This window comes from Hemitrygon akajei, chromosome 12 (assembly GCF_048418815.1).
Source record: "Hemitrygon akajei chromosome 12, sHemAka1.3, whole genome shotgun sequence".
Taxonomy (NCBI): Eukaryota; Metazoa; Chordata; class Chondrichthyes; order Myliobatiformes; family Dasyatidae; genus Hemitrygon; species Hemitrygon akajei.
In genome coordinates, this window is record NC_133135.1 from 47494653 (window position 1) to 47509160 (window position 14508).

At 38.7% G+C, this 14508-nt stretch overlaps 1 protein-coding gene across 1 annotated transcript in view; it reads left to right on the forward strand.

The window, feature by feature from the left end:
* The window catches only part of trabd2b (TraB domain containing 2B), a 399481-nt gene that overhangs the window by 214176 nt on the left and 170797 nt on the right, over positions 1–14508 (forward strand). The window contains exon 4 of the mRNA XM_073063044.1: positions 2136–2310. Coding sequence (XP_072919145.1) covers positions 2136–2310 — 175 coding nt within the window. The remainder of the gene's footprint in view (positions 1–2135; positions 2311–14508) is intronic.

Genomic DNA, 14508 nt, shown 5'->3' on the forward strand with positions numbered 1-14508 from the left:
TGATAGGACGATGTTGCAAATGAAGGATTCAAAAATTTTTGTCCCAAATGGCACAATTAAAAGTACAAGTTTCAAAATTCCTAGCCCATGAAGTTAAAAACAGAGACATCAGTGAGACCTGAACAAGATTAATGACTGGATTAAATTGCTAAAGCCATTCAGCAGAAAAATAGCAGGAAACTGAACCGATTGGTGCTTGCCATTTATTCATAATATGCAGCATCTGTAAGCTGGATGCAGAGCGGCCATGCCTCTGACTTCAATGTTTAAAACCAGTGGAGATAATTTTAGCGAATAGTATAAGATGTTTCGGACTGCTTATACACTCAGGGTCATGAACCTGTAGAACTCTCTACCACAGAAGACTTTGGAGGCCAAGTAATTGAAGGAGTAAGGAGTAAGTAGTAAATGGATGTGGAAACCATAGAAAGGGTGCAGAGGAGATTTATAAGGATGTTGCCTGGATTGGGGAGCATGCCTCATGAGAACAGGTTGAGTGAACTCGGCCTTTTCTCCTTGGAGCAATGAAGGATGAGAGGTGACCTGATAGAGGTGTACAAGATGATGAGAAGCATTGATCGTGTGGATAGTCAGAGGCTTTTCCCCAGGCTGAAATGGCTAACACGAGAGGGCATAGTTTTAAGGTGCTTGGAAGTAGGTACAGAGGAGATGTCAGGGATAAGTTTTTCATGCAGAGAGTGGTGACTGCGTAGAATGGGCTGTCAGCGACAGTGGTGGAGGCGGATACAATAGGGTCTTTTAAGAGACTCCTGGATAGGTACATGGAGCTTAGAAAAATAGAGGCTATGGGTAACCCTAGGTAAATTCTAAGGTAAGGACATGTTCGTCACAGCTTTGTGGGCCGAAGGGTCTGTATTGTGCTCTAGGTTTTCTATGTTTCTAATAGGGTACATGGAGCTTAGAAAAATAAAGGGCTATGCGGTAAAGTAATTCTAGGCAGTTTCTAGAGTAGGTTACATGGTCGGCACAACATTGTGGGCCAAAGGGCCTGTAATGTGCTGTAAATTTCTATGTTCTATTTCCAGATACAAAGGGTTGCAAAGGTAATGGTGCAGGCCTACTCCTACTACTACTGTCCTGTATCTCTATTTTTCTGAGAAAAGCAAATATATTGATCACAACTCCAGCCTGAATGGATCCCACCCCACCTGCCTAAACATGCTGCACCAAAGTCTAATGGGTTCGTTCATATGCTGCTAAAATCCTTCGATCCTCCTCCCATGATGTCACCTTCTCTCTATTTCCTACCTTCTAAATCACTTCTCCTGCATAGTCCCCACACTTGCTCTTCAATGCAACCTGAAGAGATCCCTCTAACAGTGCTTGACACCCTTCTGCTGGCTCTGCTTGTGACTGCCATTGCCAACCTGAGCATAGCAGGCAGCAGTCCATAATGGATGCGTAGATCGGGGTTTAGTGTCTCTTCAAAGGGCAAAATCATAATAACAATGCCATAAGACAATTTCTTGGCAGTGAATCCTCACCAATGACTATCGCAGATCATTTGGGCCTAATTTGAACTGACCTGTGTCAGAGACCACCACAATGAGAATTGCTCAAGGATTGCTACACATTCACTTCCTGCTACTTGCTGAACCATATGCACCATTACTATTCAACTTCCTCTTTGTTCTTTCCATGCCTGAGGATTTTAGCAGTTTATCCAGCTAAATGCTAATCCAGCCTGTTATTTTGCCAAAATGAAGTATTAATGTAGGCCAAGAGTCTTGTGAGTTACAGGTACATCACCACCAAGGGCCATCCCATCCTTCTCTGATGCACACCCCCAAATATAACGTCACTAATGATTATTCAGCTGAGATCCTCCAACTTTGCACAAGCAGGATGTCTTCTTGCTTTATAAGTATATAGAGACTGGGGAGCTCCAAATAAGTATATAGAAAATCAAGTTATTTTTTAACTCCAGCAGCACTTTAAAGTAGACAAGTCAAAATTATCAGAATGGTTTAGCAGCTAAAAGATTCTTTCACCTCAATTCAATTTCAGCAAATCCATCTTATCTCATCAGTAAAGCATTTGATTCTGTATTTTCTATCTTATGTGTCCAGCAGCCATTCTTACAATAATAATCAGTTGGCTTGTTCTATTCACAGCTGCCTAATTTTATCAACACCACCCTTCCGCCACACGAGCAGGTGACAGCCCAGGAGATCGACAACTATTTTCGCCAAGAGTTAATCTACAAGAGAAATGAAAGAATGGGCAAGAGGGTGACAGAGCTTTTGGAGGCAAACCCAGATAAAAGTTTTTTCTTTGCATTTGGAGCAGGTATGTAGAATGATCCCTTATCCCTCGGGGGTCTTGACTCATTCATCGAATAGTTGAAGATACTTTGTCATTCTGTCCGTTCCCAGTTCTTAAAGATGTGCAGTCATGGGGTCATGTATTGGTGATGTTGATGTCCAATGCTCTATTCTTTAAACAAGCCCTCTTATATGGCTGTGTTAAACAGGTGAGTAAACAGCAGTTGATGGTCACCTTTTCCATCAGATCCATTTTAATGAATCCATAACCCTTGCCTCCAAGAGTTTAATTTGAGAAAAGGTTTTCAAATCAACTATTTTCATGAATTATTATTAGGCATTATTATAATATAATTCTTCTGATATGTATTGATTATTTAATTGATGGAGAAGGAAAGTTTTTCAGTTGAAGAACTCATACAAAAAACTTTTCTAAAAAAGATATTACTCTGTTATTTCTAATGTTAACCAAATTGAATTGCTTCTTGAAGTCAATCTATTGAAATAAAGTGAAATGAAAATGCAGAGAAAGAGGAGAAATGAAATTGCAATCATTTAATATTTGATTTTGATCAAATGGGCTACTCCCACTCACTGGCAAGTAGATTGTCTGTTTGAAGTGTAACATATTCATGAAAACATGTTGGGTTTCCTCAGGGTGAGTCCCAGAACATGCTCAATGTGATTATTGTGTTTGCAGTGAAACAATCCTCTCCACCTCAGCACAATTTACTCAGTATGTATGTTTGCCATGCGTCTTTCCTTGGAGAATCTGCACTTGGCAGACTTACTATTTTGTGAATGGTGTAATCATTAATTCGCAGAGCAGCAATAATGATTTAAAGTTTGCTGCTATGTTGAACAGCATTGTTGCTATTGGTAACAGCTGATGACATTCCAAGCTGCTATTCTGACACCACTCTTCACCATTCTTGTCAGTGATCTCAGTCTGTTGGTTTTCTCTGAACAATATGAACACCTCTCCAACAGCAAACCATTCATCCTCCCCAGAGTACCAAAAGTCAGTAAGGAGAGAAATCTTGGGAAAGGTGCAATTTTGAAGAAAGGAATGGGGAAACCAAGCAACTATGGTATATTCATCCTAGCAAAGTCTTAGAACACAATTTTGTCATTGCTAGCACTCTGTTTCATCAGAGAAACAGCAATTCTCACAGAAACACCCAAGAATAGGTATACGTTTGCCTCCATTTTTGAGAGAGAAACTACAAGGATATTCACATTCACATCAGGAGCCAATATTTGCTGGACCTGCTACTACCTAGGATGACTGCTTTATTGTGCTTTATGCCTTCCCTTAACAACGTGCATTAACTAAGGAACTTCTGTGCAATACTGAGATACTAAGAGGAAAGAAACAGCTTTTCAAAAGACCTCAAAATAAACTGCAAATTTTTATCTTCTCAGTTGTCCTGTGAATTCTTTCTACATTTTGAGATATTTTTTTCTTGTGGAAAATGTGGCTGCTTATTTCAAAAAGCAAATGCATTTATGTGATGAAATGTTCCCCCTTTGCAAATCGCATAGGGAATTTTCCTGTCAGGCAGCATTGAAAGGAAATGAAACTTGTCTTCTCATTAATATTAATTAAGTGACTTTCAAAGGAAAGCATGAGGTAGATTGGAAAAAGTAATTTCTGGCAACACATTAAGTTAATGTGGTAGATATTTGTAAGTGTGGTATGCACATACCTCAGCATCACAGTTTTTAGTTAAGTTAAAATCCTAAGTGGGGACAAAAAGCAAAATAAAGCATTCCCTATATCCTAACAAATAATATTTATGCTATGGGGGCTCTGCTTCTGCTTTAAGTTCCACAATAATATCTGGATTAAGTTATTGTAGGAACTCCTTCATGTCAATAGCAAGAGACAAATTGCAGCAAATTGTGAATAGGTGCTTTAACTATTACACGTTCACACTGGCTAGTGTAAAGCCCATTATGTAAAGTTAATGGGACTGATGCAGAGCAGGTTCTGAATGCTCAGCTATGGATATGACAGTGGTAACTGATGCCTCTGAAGGTGGACATTTACTTTGCACTGTGCAGGTATGGTTGATAAAACATGCCCCCAACTCTCCTTGATGTAATGGGCAAAAGTGCCTGCATCAGACTTGAACATGTGGTGTTGTAATTCTATAGTACTGACATTGACTTGTGTATATTCTAATCCATTTGCTGGCACCAACCACACTGATGTTAATCCTGACATTTTATTTATCTATATTTCATCAAAGTGCTGCATCACAATCAACAATCTATAAGTTAAAAATATTGCCAAAAAAACAATTATGGCTGAGGGACTCTGGATGTGCACAAATTAGGGATTATTAGGGATTTTCCAGGGCTTTTAAATTGAGTTGTGGAATTTTTTACTGCCTGGCACTGGGGCCAATGTTAGCATTTTCATTTGTTTTATCACAAACTGCTAGCAGCCAGGAAATTATGACTATTAGACATATTTTCAAATAACTATTTGAATTATATTTTCATGCAGTCCTGTAACAGAGAGCGTATGTTTCCCAACATTATGCTTCTGAGAAATATAGATGGGCTTTGATACTCTAACTTAACTCAAAAGGATATATTAAACTAAATGTGTTGATTCCTGTAAACACATCAATTACTATTTCATTGCGGTTTAGTGCCAGCTCGCAGTAGGGGTTTGATAAATGATAACATTGAAAGAGATGGAGAAGATTAATACCTAAAAGGCACGTGTTACTTAATAAAAAGGGAGGCTTTGAATTGTAGTTGCAGAGATTTAAGAGGGACAGGGAATTTTATGATGGTGTTGAAAGTTCATTTGACATTCCCTCAGATCTCAAATATCTTTTTGAAAAGGCAAGTTTAGTGCACATTTTTTTAAAGGTCGTAATTCTAGAAGATTGGAGACATTTGTGTGAGACACCTGGTTCTTTCTATTTGGAGTGTACTCTACTGGAGAAAATGGGAAACACACTATTTATTGGTGATACTGAAGGACAGCAGTGAGGTATAAAACTATTTTGTTCTTCCTAGTATGCAAAATCAGTATCAGTGGATCAGGATATTACTGAGAACTATAGGTAAATGGTGAACTGTGCCTTCAACTCTACAGCATGAATTAAATTGCAACACACAGGATAGGATGCTAGTAGAAGAAACATTTTAAGTGTCATAATTTGGACAGTTTCAACTGGTGTTACAAACTGAATTTGAATGGAATGTTCTCGGTTTTTGTGGTTTGTCTCCTAACTCTTACAAAATGTAAGCCACAGACTAACAATCTGTTATTTTAATAATTGATACATTGTCCACATGTCTTGTGATTTAAAAACGGTTAATGAAGTCTCAAATCTGAAAGCGAGCATCAGTTCCCAGCCTCTCTTGTAAGCATAAATGTGCCAGGGTATGCAGTTGGACATCTTAGCTCTAGGAGTTTGTGTCAGCACACTGCATAAAGCTGAGGAAATATGTGATCAGGGAGACCAAAGGGAAGTAAAATAGAAGGGAACAGAGAAGGCCCTGATTAGTAAAGAGATGTGGTTTATATTTGTGAAAAGGTAACTTTTAAACTTGTTTGTATCACAAGGTGTGCTTGCCACAACATCAAGAAATCTGTAGAATCTCCAAGGAGTACTGGGAAGATTTGTCTGTGTCCATTTTCAATACTGAATTTGTCAGCTGAAAGAACATTTCAATTTTGTAGTGCATCATTTGTCAGTTGATGAGATCTTTTATTTGGACTGTGCATTGACAAACTGAATGATGTGAAACTTATCTATGCCAGATAGACAGATAGTGGTTTTCATGTGAAACTTCTCAGACATTCAGCATCAGCAATACTATGGGGCCCATAATAAAGTGCTTTTATAGATGTCTTTTCAGTAAGATTTCTGATCTATTTGGCACCATTTCAAAGTCACTCCTATACAGCCTTATGTCTCTTTGGCTTCCCACCACAAAATTGGTTCTCAGTTGTCAATCTACCATGATAGATCATCTTTGGTGTTCATCAGGAATTTGTACCGAATGAGCTAATGGCTCCACTAAAAGGAACAGCAGAAATCTGGCAGTAAAATGCAGACGAGAAAGCATCGCATTTAATGTTATGAGCTGGCAGTGGAAATGCTTCTGTTTCCTGATGTGTATGCACAGCTGGTACAGGAGATAATGGGGGTTAAGAGAAAGGCATGGCAATAAGCACGAATGATGTTAATTTAATTTAATTATTCTTTAGATGAATTTAATCAAAACAAAGAGGATAGCCCGTAAATGACTTCATAGAGCTTATTTGTGATGGCTCCTTAAAGCACTATATTATATGTACATTGAAGAACCAACCAGCGAACAGGCTATTTTAGACAAGAATGTGTCAGGATTAACTTATGATTGCATAGTAAAGGGTCCCCCAGCAAAAGTGATCATGGTGTGGCAGATGTTCAAATAGAATTTGAGGGTGTGTGAAATGTTGGAACTAATTTAGTGTCCTAAACCCAAATAAAGCCGGTGGTAATAGTTTGAAGACAAAGTTGCTAAAGGTGAGTGGACAAATAAGTTAACAGTCAATAGATCAGCATTGGCAGATAATTAAAAAAGTATTTCATAAATTTTGGCCAAGGTATGTTCTAGTGAGAATAAAGGGTGCGTACAAGAAGGATACATGATTAACTAAACATCTTAGAATTTTATTAATTTGAAGGAGAAGACATACAATGTAGTAAAGATCAGGGGTAGGATTGGAAGACTTCTGGAAACTAGCAAAGCATGTCTGATAGAATTATTAAGAAAGAGAAGACAGACTTTGAGAGTAAACATCCAAAAATATAAAACAGATGGTAAGAACTTCTACAGCTAAATAAGAAGAAAGAGAGTACCGTAGATAAAGTAAACATTGGTCCCTTAGAACATGAGAATGGGTAATTGAGAAACGGGAGGTACTCTATATAATTACTTTAGAACATTTTTCACAATAGAAGATACTAAATATATCCAAATAATAATAGATCATCACAGGCTTAAAAGGAATGAAAAACTTAAAACAATCCTTGTCATTAGAAAAAAAGTACTAAATAAATCAGTGGGGCAGGGCAGAAGGACAGGTCCCTTGGCTTGATATTATGTACCCAAAGGTTTTATAGAAAGTGACTACACAGAAGGTGGATGCATTGGTTGTAATGTGCTATAATTTGTTGAATTCTGAATAACTCCCAGAGGACTGGAAGCTGTAAACATATCACCACATTTCATGATAAGGAGGAGACAGAAAACAGGAAAAAGTAGGACAGTTAGCCTAGCATCTATTCTGGAGTCTGTTATTGAGAAGATAATAGCAGGACATTTAGAAAATCATGCTTGATTATCTTTTAATTTTATAAAAAGGACTCCAGTGAGGGTATCTAGAACCAGGGGCATAACTTCAAAATAAGGTATTGCTCATTTTCAGACAGATGATAAGCAATTTCTTCTCTCAGAATGTTGTTCATATTTGGAGCTTTCTGCCCCAGAGGTTTGTGAAGATAGAGACATTCTGCAAAATGTCCTGTTCCTATTCATGTTTTTTTATGTTTCTAAAATCTCATGGTGAGAAAGAGAAGAATTTTTAGAAAGGCTTGAAATGCCAAGAAAATCTAAATAGGTTTTGGAATTGTTGCTAGCATCAGGTGAGAATTTCAATGTTTCTACCAGCACTGAAGTGCTCCCCTCCTAAGATTTCCAAGTTTTTTCAGATACAATTCCACAAATGCCTACAAGTTTTCATGCAGTATCCTCAATAGAGTTAGTAGGTCACAAAACGGTATCCTAAGTCAACTGAATGCTGTCTTTAACTGACATCATGCATGCTCGTTCTTTCTGAAAGAAAGGAATCTGAATTACTTTCCCCCTCCCCTTCATGACCAGGAGCACCAAAGCTGATCATGGTATCTCAGAGTCTAAACTTGATAACTAGGGAGAGGGTAGCACTGTTCAAGGGTAAAGGGGGGAACGTTTGCTTGGATGTGGAGGATGTAAGTGAGGTTCTAAACAAGTGCTTTACATCAATATTTACTGAGGAGAAGGGCATGGAGGATAGTGCTGAACTAAGACATTTTGAGGTAAAGCAGGAGGAAGTGTTGGGTCTCTTGAAGAGCATTGAGGTGGATAAGTCCCCAGGGCTTGATGGAATATGCCCTAGGTTAATAAGAGAAGCAAGAGATGAGTTTGCTGACCAATATCTTCATGTTGCCTCTAGGTTCAGGAGGACTGGCGAATAGCTAGTGTTCCACTATTTAGAAGGGAACCTGAGATAAGTCTGAAAACTATAGACACATGAGTCTCACACCAGTGCTACAGAAGTTACTGGAGAGAATTCTTCAGGATAGGATTTATGAACATTTGGAAAACCATGGCCTAATTAGGGAGTTCCAGCCTGGCTTTGTTACAGGACAAGTCATATCTTACTAACTCGATTTGGTTTTTGATGTGGTGACAAGAATGATTGAGGAAGATAGAGCTTGTGGATGCTGTCTGCATGGATTTTACTAAGGCATTTGACAAGCTTCCTAATGGGAGGCTCATTCAGAAAATTAAGATGCATGGGATCCATAGTGAATTGGCTGTTTAGATTCTGAACTGCATTGCCCATAGAAAGCAGAGTGTAGTAGTGAAAGGAGCATAGTCTATCTGGAGGTCAGTGATCAGTGGTGTTCCACAGGGATCTGTACCTGGACCTCTGCTGTTTAAGATGTTAAATGACCTGGATAAAAATGTCGATGGGTGGTTTAGTAAGTTTGCAGATGATACAAAGATTGGTGGTGTTGTGGATAGTGTAGACTATGAATACAGTGGGATTTAGATAATTTACAGATATGGGTGGAGAAATGGCAGATGGATTTTAAACCGGCCAAATGTGAAGTGTTGCACCTTGGTAGGTCAAATGTAAAGAGGCAGTACACTGTTAAGGGCAAGATCCTTAACAGTGTTGATGAGCAGAGGGATGTTGGGAAACAAATCATACTCCCTGAAAGTAGCTACTCTGGTTGATAGGGTGGTTAAGAAGGCACATGGTAATCTTGCCTTTATTAGTCAAGGCACAGAATTCAAAAGTCAGGAAGTTATGTTGCAGCTTTCTAAAACTCTAGTTAGGCCAGCTCTGGGATATTGCATACATTTATGGTTGCCCCATTATAGGAAGGATGTCGAGGCTTTGCTTGGAGAAGGTGTAGAAAAGGTTTACCAGAATGCTGCGCGGATTAGGGAGCATGTGATTTAATGAGAGGTTGGACAGACTTGAGTTGTTTTCTCTGAACCTGCAGAGGAGATATTTATACGATTATCAGAGGCATAGATAGAGTAGATAGGCAGAATCTTTTCCCAGGGTTGAAATATCTAATACCAGTGGCACGTGTTTAAGAGGGGTTAAGTTCAAAGGGGACTTCAGAGGCAAATTTTTTACACAGTGGTGGATGCCTGGAATGCGCTGCCTGGGGTGATGTTAGAGGCAGATACATCAGGAATTTTTAAGAGACATTTAAATAATCTCATGAAATGAATAGAAGTGGAAGGATATGGACATTATATGAGCAGGTGGGATTAGTTTAGTTGGCCACTTGAAGACTAACTTATTTGGTTTGGCACAACATTGTGCACTGAAGGGCCTGTTCTTATGCTACACTGTTAGACCATAAGACCTAGGAGCAAAATTAGGCCATTTACCCCATCAAGTCTGCTCCACCATTCCATCGTGGCCGATCTCAGATCCCACTCAACCACATATACCTGCCTTCTCGCCATATCCTTTGAATCCGAGACCGATCATGAAAGTATCAACTTTCCACCTTAAATATAACCCACGGACTTGGCCTCCACTGCAGTCTGTGTCAGAGCATTCCACAAATTCACTACTCTCCGGCTAAAAAAAGGTTTCTCCTTACCTCTGTTCTAATAGGTCACCCCTCAATTTTGAGGCTGTGCTCTCTAGTTCTGGATACCCCACCACCCTTCCCACATCCACCCCATCTAATACTTTCAACGTTCGGTAGGTTTCAATGAGATATCCATCACTGCCCCTCACATTCTTTCAAATTCCAGTGAGTACAGGCCCAAAGCTGCCAAAGACTCCCCATATGTTAACCCTTTGATTTCCGGAATCATCCTCATGAACCTCCTCTGGACTCTCTCCAATGACAACACACCCTTTTTGAGATACATACCGAAAACTGTTGACAATAAGTGCAGCCTGACTAGTGTCTTATAAAGGCTCCGCATTGTCTCCTTGCATTTATATTCTATTCCCCTTGAATTTATATTCTAAATACAGGGATCAAAACCTCTGCAGTCCTTTCCACTCAGTTTTATCAATAGCTGCATATTTCAAGAAATAATGTCCTATTTTGAAGTGATTATCTCTTTAGAAGAAGTATTTCAAAGTTATCACTATTTTAAGACGAGTAATATTCTGCTTGCATGAATACGTATGGATAATATGCAAATAAAAGACACGATTTTCAAAGTATTGTATACAATCCCTAAATTTGGAAGTGCAGGAGTTACAAATTTAAAGGAGGCACGTGGATTTCAAATAAGTATAAAGGGATAAGGGGCAAATGTAGGCTCTTGGGATTAGCTCAGGTATGCAAAATGAATGAGCTGGGCTGAGGGACCTGTTTCCATGCAGTATAACTCTATTGGTTCATCATCAGCTGTGTAATGTCCGCAGGTTCATTCATTCTGCTGAATGAACTCACTATGCTCATAATATAGTTCAAATCATACGAACTGAGCATCAGCCAGGGTCCTTTGCAATGTTGTTTGGTTTTCTGGATTCCACATATTCTTAATTTGTGTAAATATCTTAAGGATGAATTGCAGACTTTTAAAAATCTAAAACAATCATTTTCCTTTCATTCATTATGTACCTATCAAAGTGATTAATACCTTGGAGGTAACTGGCCTCCAAATGCATGAGTTGTAGCAGTTGAGACTGTAATAAAAGTATGGTTCATTTTAGATCACAGTTTTCGCCTTTAGCCACCAGTAACTTTTGAAAATCCAAATATATATGATGATATTTTTCACTTGTACATTAAACATTCACAACGTGGCCTCAATGTTCATATAAAATGAATACAGTTGAATCCGATTAATTGGGCCATCAGTTAATTGAGGAAGGTGAATATTTGGGACAACTCTAAAAGAACAAAAACTAATTGAGAAAATCACCGGGATCCACTTTATTTATTTGGGACACTAGCCCCAATTGTGTGCTCTTGTGTAGCTGTTAGACACTACACCATGCTTAAAGCAAAAAGTTTTTAAATAGCGCAGTTGCGGGTGCTTATGCTCAATAGCAGTCATCTTTGTCACTGATAGTTGGCGAGAAATAATCAGTAGGACAATTTTAGTAGAACTCTTTTGTTCACTGCAGTTTCAAGCATTCAGGGTTGGAGATGCCAGAAATGACTGGAAATGAAAATGAAATTATTTCACTCCTTCAACGTTAGAAACTACAAAGAATTTGAAGGTATCAACAATCATTTTGAATGTTACAGTGAAAATGAAGGTTTGGAGGATGCAATTGTCAATAGCATTGTATAAAGCCAGTACATTATGTACATTAGGCCAAGCAGAGTGCTGGCTAAATGGTGAAGGGGGTGGGGTAATGATTAACATATATCATGGAAGGGAAGGTGGATTAAATGACAATGGTGCGAGTGAAACAGAATTTGTAAGGTGATTAAGTAAACAAAAGTTCAAGGATGTGTCTAAAAACCTTGTTGGAAAAAGTGTACCTTCTCATTGCTGCTTGGGAATCTCTGGGTCACAGCTGCTGAAAGTTGAAAAGAAGGACTCGGAATGTTGGTGAGAATCCTGCAACTGGAGCACATGGATGCTCTGGATAAGCAGAAGAATGGGTGCAGTCTACTCGTTCCCTTTCAACCTATCAAATCTGCCCTGCAGACAATCATGGCTGATTTTTTAAATACAATTCTCCTGTCTTCTCACCACAACCCTTAACTCTCTTACCAATCAAGTTCTTTCAATATATCAATGTTTTAGCCTCCACAAGCCTCTGTGACAATGAATTCCACAGATTCGGCACCCTCTAGCTGAAGAAATTCCTAAATCTCAGTTTTAAGAGGACATTTCCTTTATTCTGAAGTAATGAATCCTGGGATCCTAGACTCCTAATGGAAATACTAATGTTTTTTAAGGGTTATTCTACTTATTGTATACAATCTACTGGCATTTCACCTCTCAAAGTGCAACACCCCCGTTTCTCAGCCTATGTTTGCATCTGTTCCATATCCTGATGAATTGTTTGGCAAATTTTGTAACTAGCTACAACCCTGCCAATGTTTGTGTCATCTGCACACATACTTAACCAACCCACTGACTTCTTGTCCAAGTCACTAACAAAAGAGGTCCCTGCACTGATCCTTATGGAGGACCATTGATCTCAAGCCTCTAGTCAGAAAAACACTCAAAACTATCCTCTTTCTTCTGTGACCAAGACAATGATTTAGTTACTATGTAACCCTCAGGTTTGGCCAGTATGCATTTGTCTAGCGGAAGACAGCCTCTAGCCCAGCCAAACTGAGAAATCTCATTTTTTGCGGCTGCTGCTTAATGTGTTTCCCGGTTACAATTCCAAACCACAAAATATCAGACAATACACCATATGCAATTAAACAGTTGACCTTTATAAATCTTATTCTGACTATAGGGTTAATAAAAAGGGCCCATTTTAATGAAACAGTCTAATGTGCGCGTTGGAGCTCAAAGTTCAGTCCATTCTTTCCCCATCGACCTCCTCTGAATGTCACTGACTGTCGGACCCTCGCTCCAAGTCTACTCCATCCGCCAGTCTACCAACTCTTTCCATTCACGTCTGCTCTCTTCATTTCCCACTGACAAAAGACCATGAAATCCCTGCTCCCAGACCCACAAGGAAGAGCAACGTGCCTCTCATTGGATAGCACACATTCTAAAGCCCCTGTTATCTCCAGTCATAACCCAAACATTGCTGCTACAGAGAAACCATTACCTTAGCAGTGAAACATTACAGTGCGTTACAACTAAATAATTGTTAAGTTATTTAGTTTATCTGTACAGCTTCTTAAATTTAGAGATACAGTAACAGGCCCTCAAGCCCAACGTGCCAGTGCAGCCCAATAGCAAGCCATATGAGCAATCAACCTAGTAACCTATACGTCTTTGGAATGCGGGAGGAAACCAGAGCACCCAGAGAAAAGCCACATGGTCATGGGAAAAATGTACAAACTCCTTCAGGCAGTGGAGGAATTGAACCTGGCTCATTGGTGCTGTAATTGTGTTACACTAACTGCTATGTTACACCGTGCTGCTGAAAATCTACCAAGTCTACACATCCCATGTACTTTAATCTTTTGGCTCAGGCTACCACGAAGGACCTTTGTATCCAACATCCACTTTACATACAACATCCACCACTCTACCATCATCAATGTTCCTCTTAAGGAATCTGGTACGCTGTTTCTCTGTGTTACTAGCGTATTTTGTTTGTGTCACTGAGCATCCCATTTATCGAGTTAAAATCCTTAAATATGGTATCAATTCTCTGATGCTATCAAAACTAGTGTCACCGGTTTAATTTCTAATGCCATCCTTTGGCTAACTTATTATTTAGCTATCTTTTTTTCCCCTCAGTAATGATGCAGATTAATCTCACAGATTGTTGTGTTTAGCTTCCGTGTCCCTCCAGCTGGACTAAAAGCTCCATGTTTTCAATATCGTAAATTAGTTTTAATTTTAGGATTTCTTGTTTGATGAAAGCTTATTTATTTTCTTCACCACTTCAAAGACAAATCTTTCAATATCTAAATGCTCTCATTACCAAATTTTTCTTGTGTTTATTACAATAGAAAATCTATTTGTTTTCAAAGCTAATTTGATTGTATAAATACAACTTAAAAAGAATTAGGACACACATCTTGGATATAAGTACTTCTATCTGTCAGCAGAATAAGTGACTTCCATATACACCATATGAGGAAACAAAGCTGAACACACCATAATAACATATGCAGCATGAGATACACTTTTGTCAGTTGTTCTGAGTTTTCAAGCGTTATTTCTGAATAGTCATGAAAATGGCTGTTGACAATAGCTTCAACATACAAGATTGTTTACTGTATTTTTCAATACACAAATGTAAAGGAGAATAAAATAACTGTAACTTTGTCTCCAATGCAGCACAAATTAA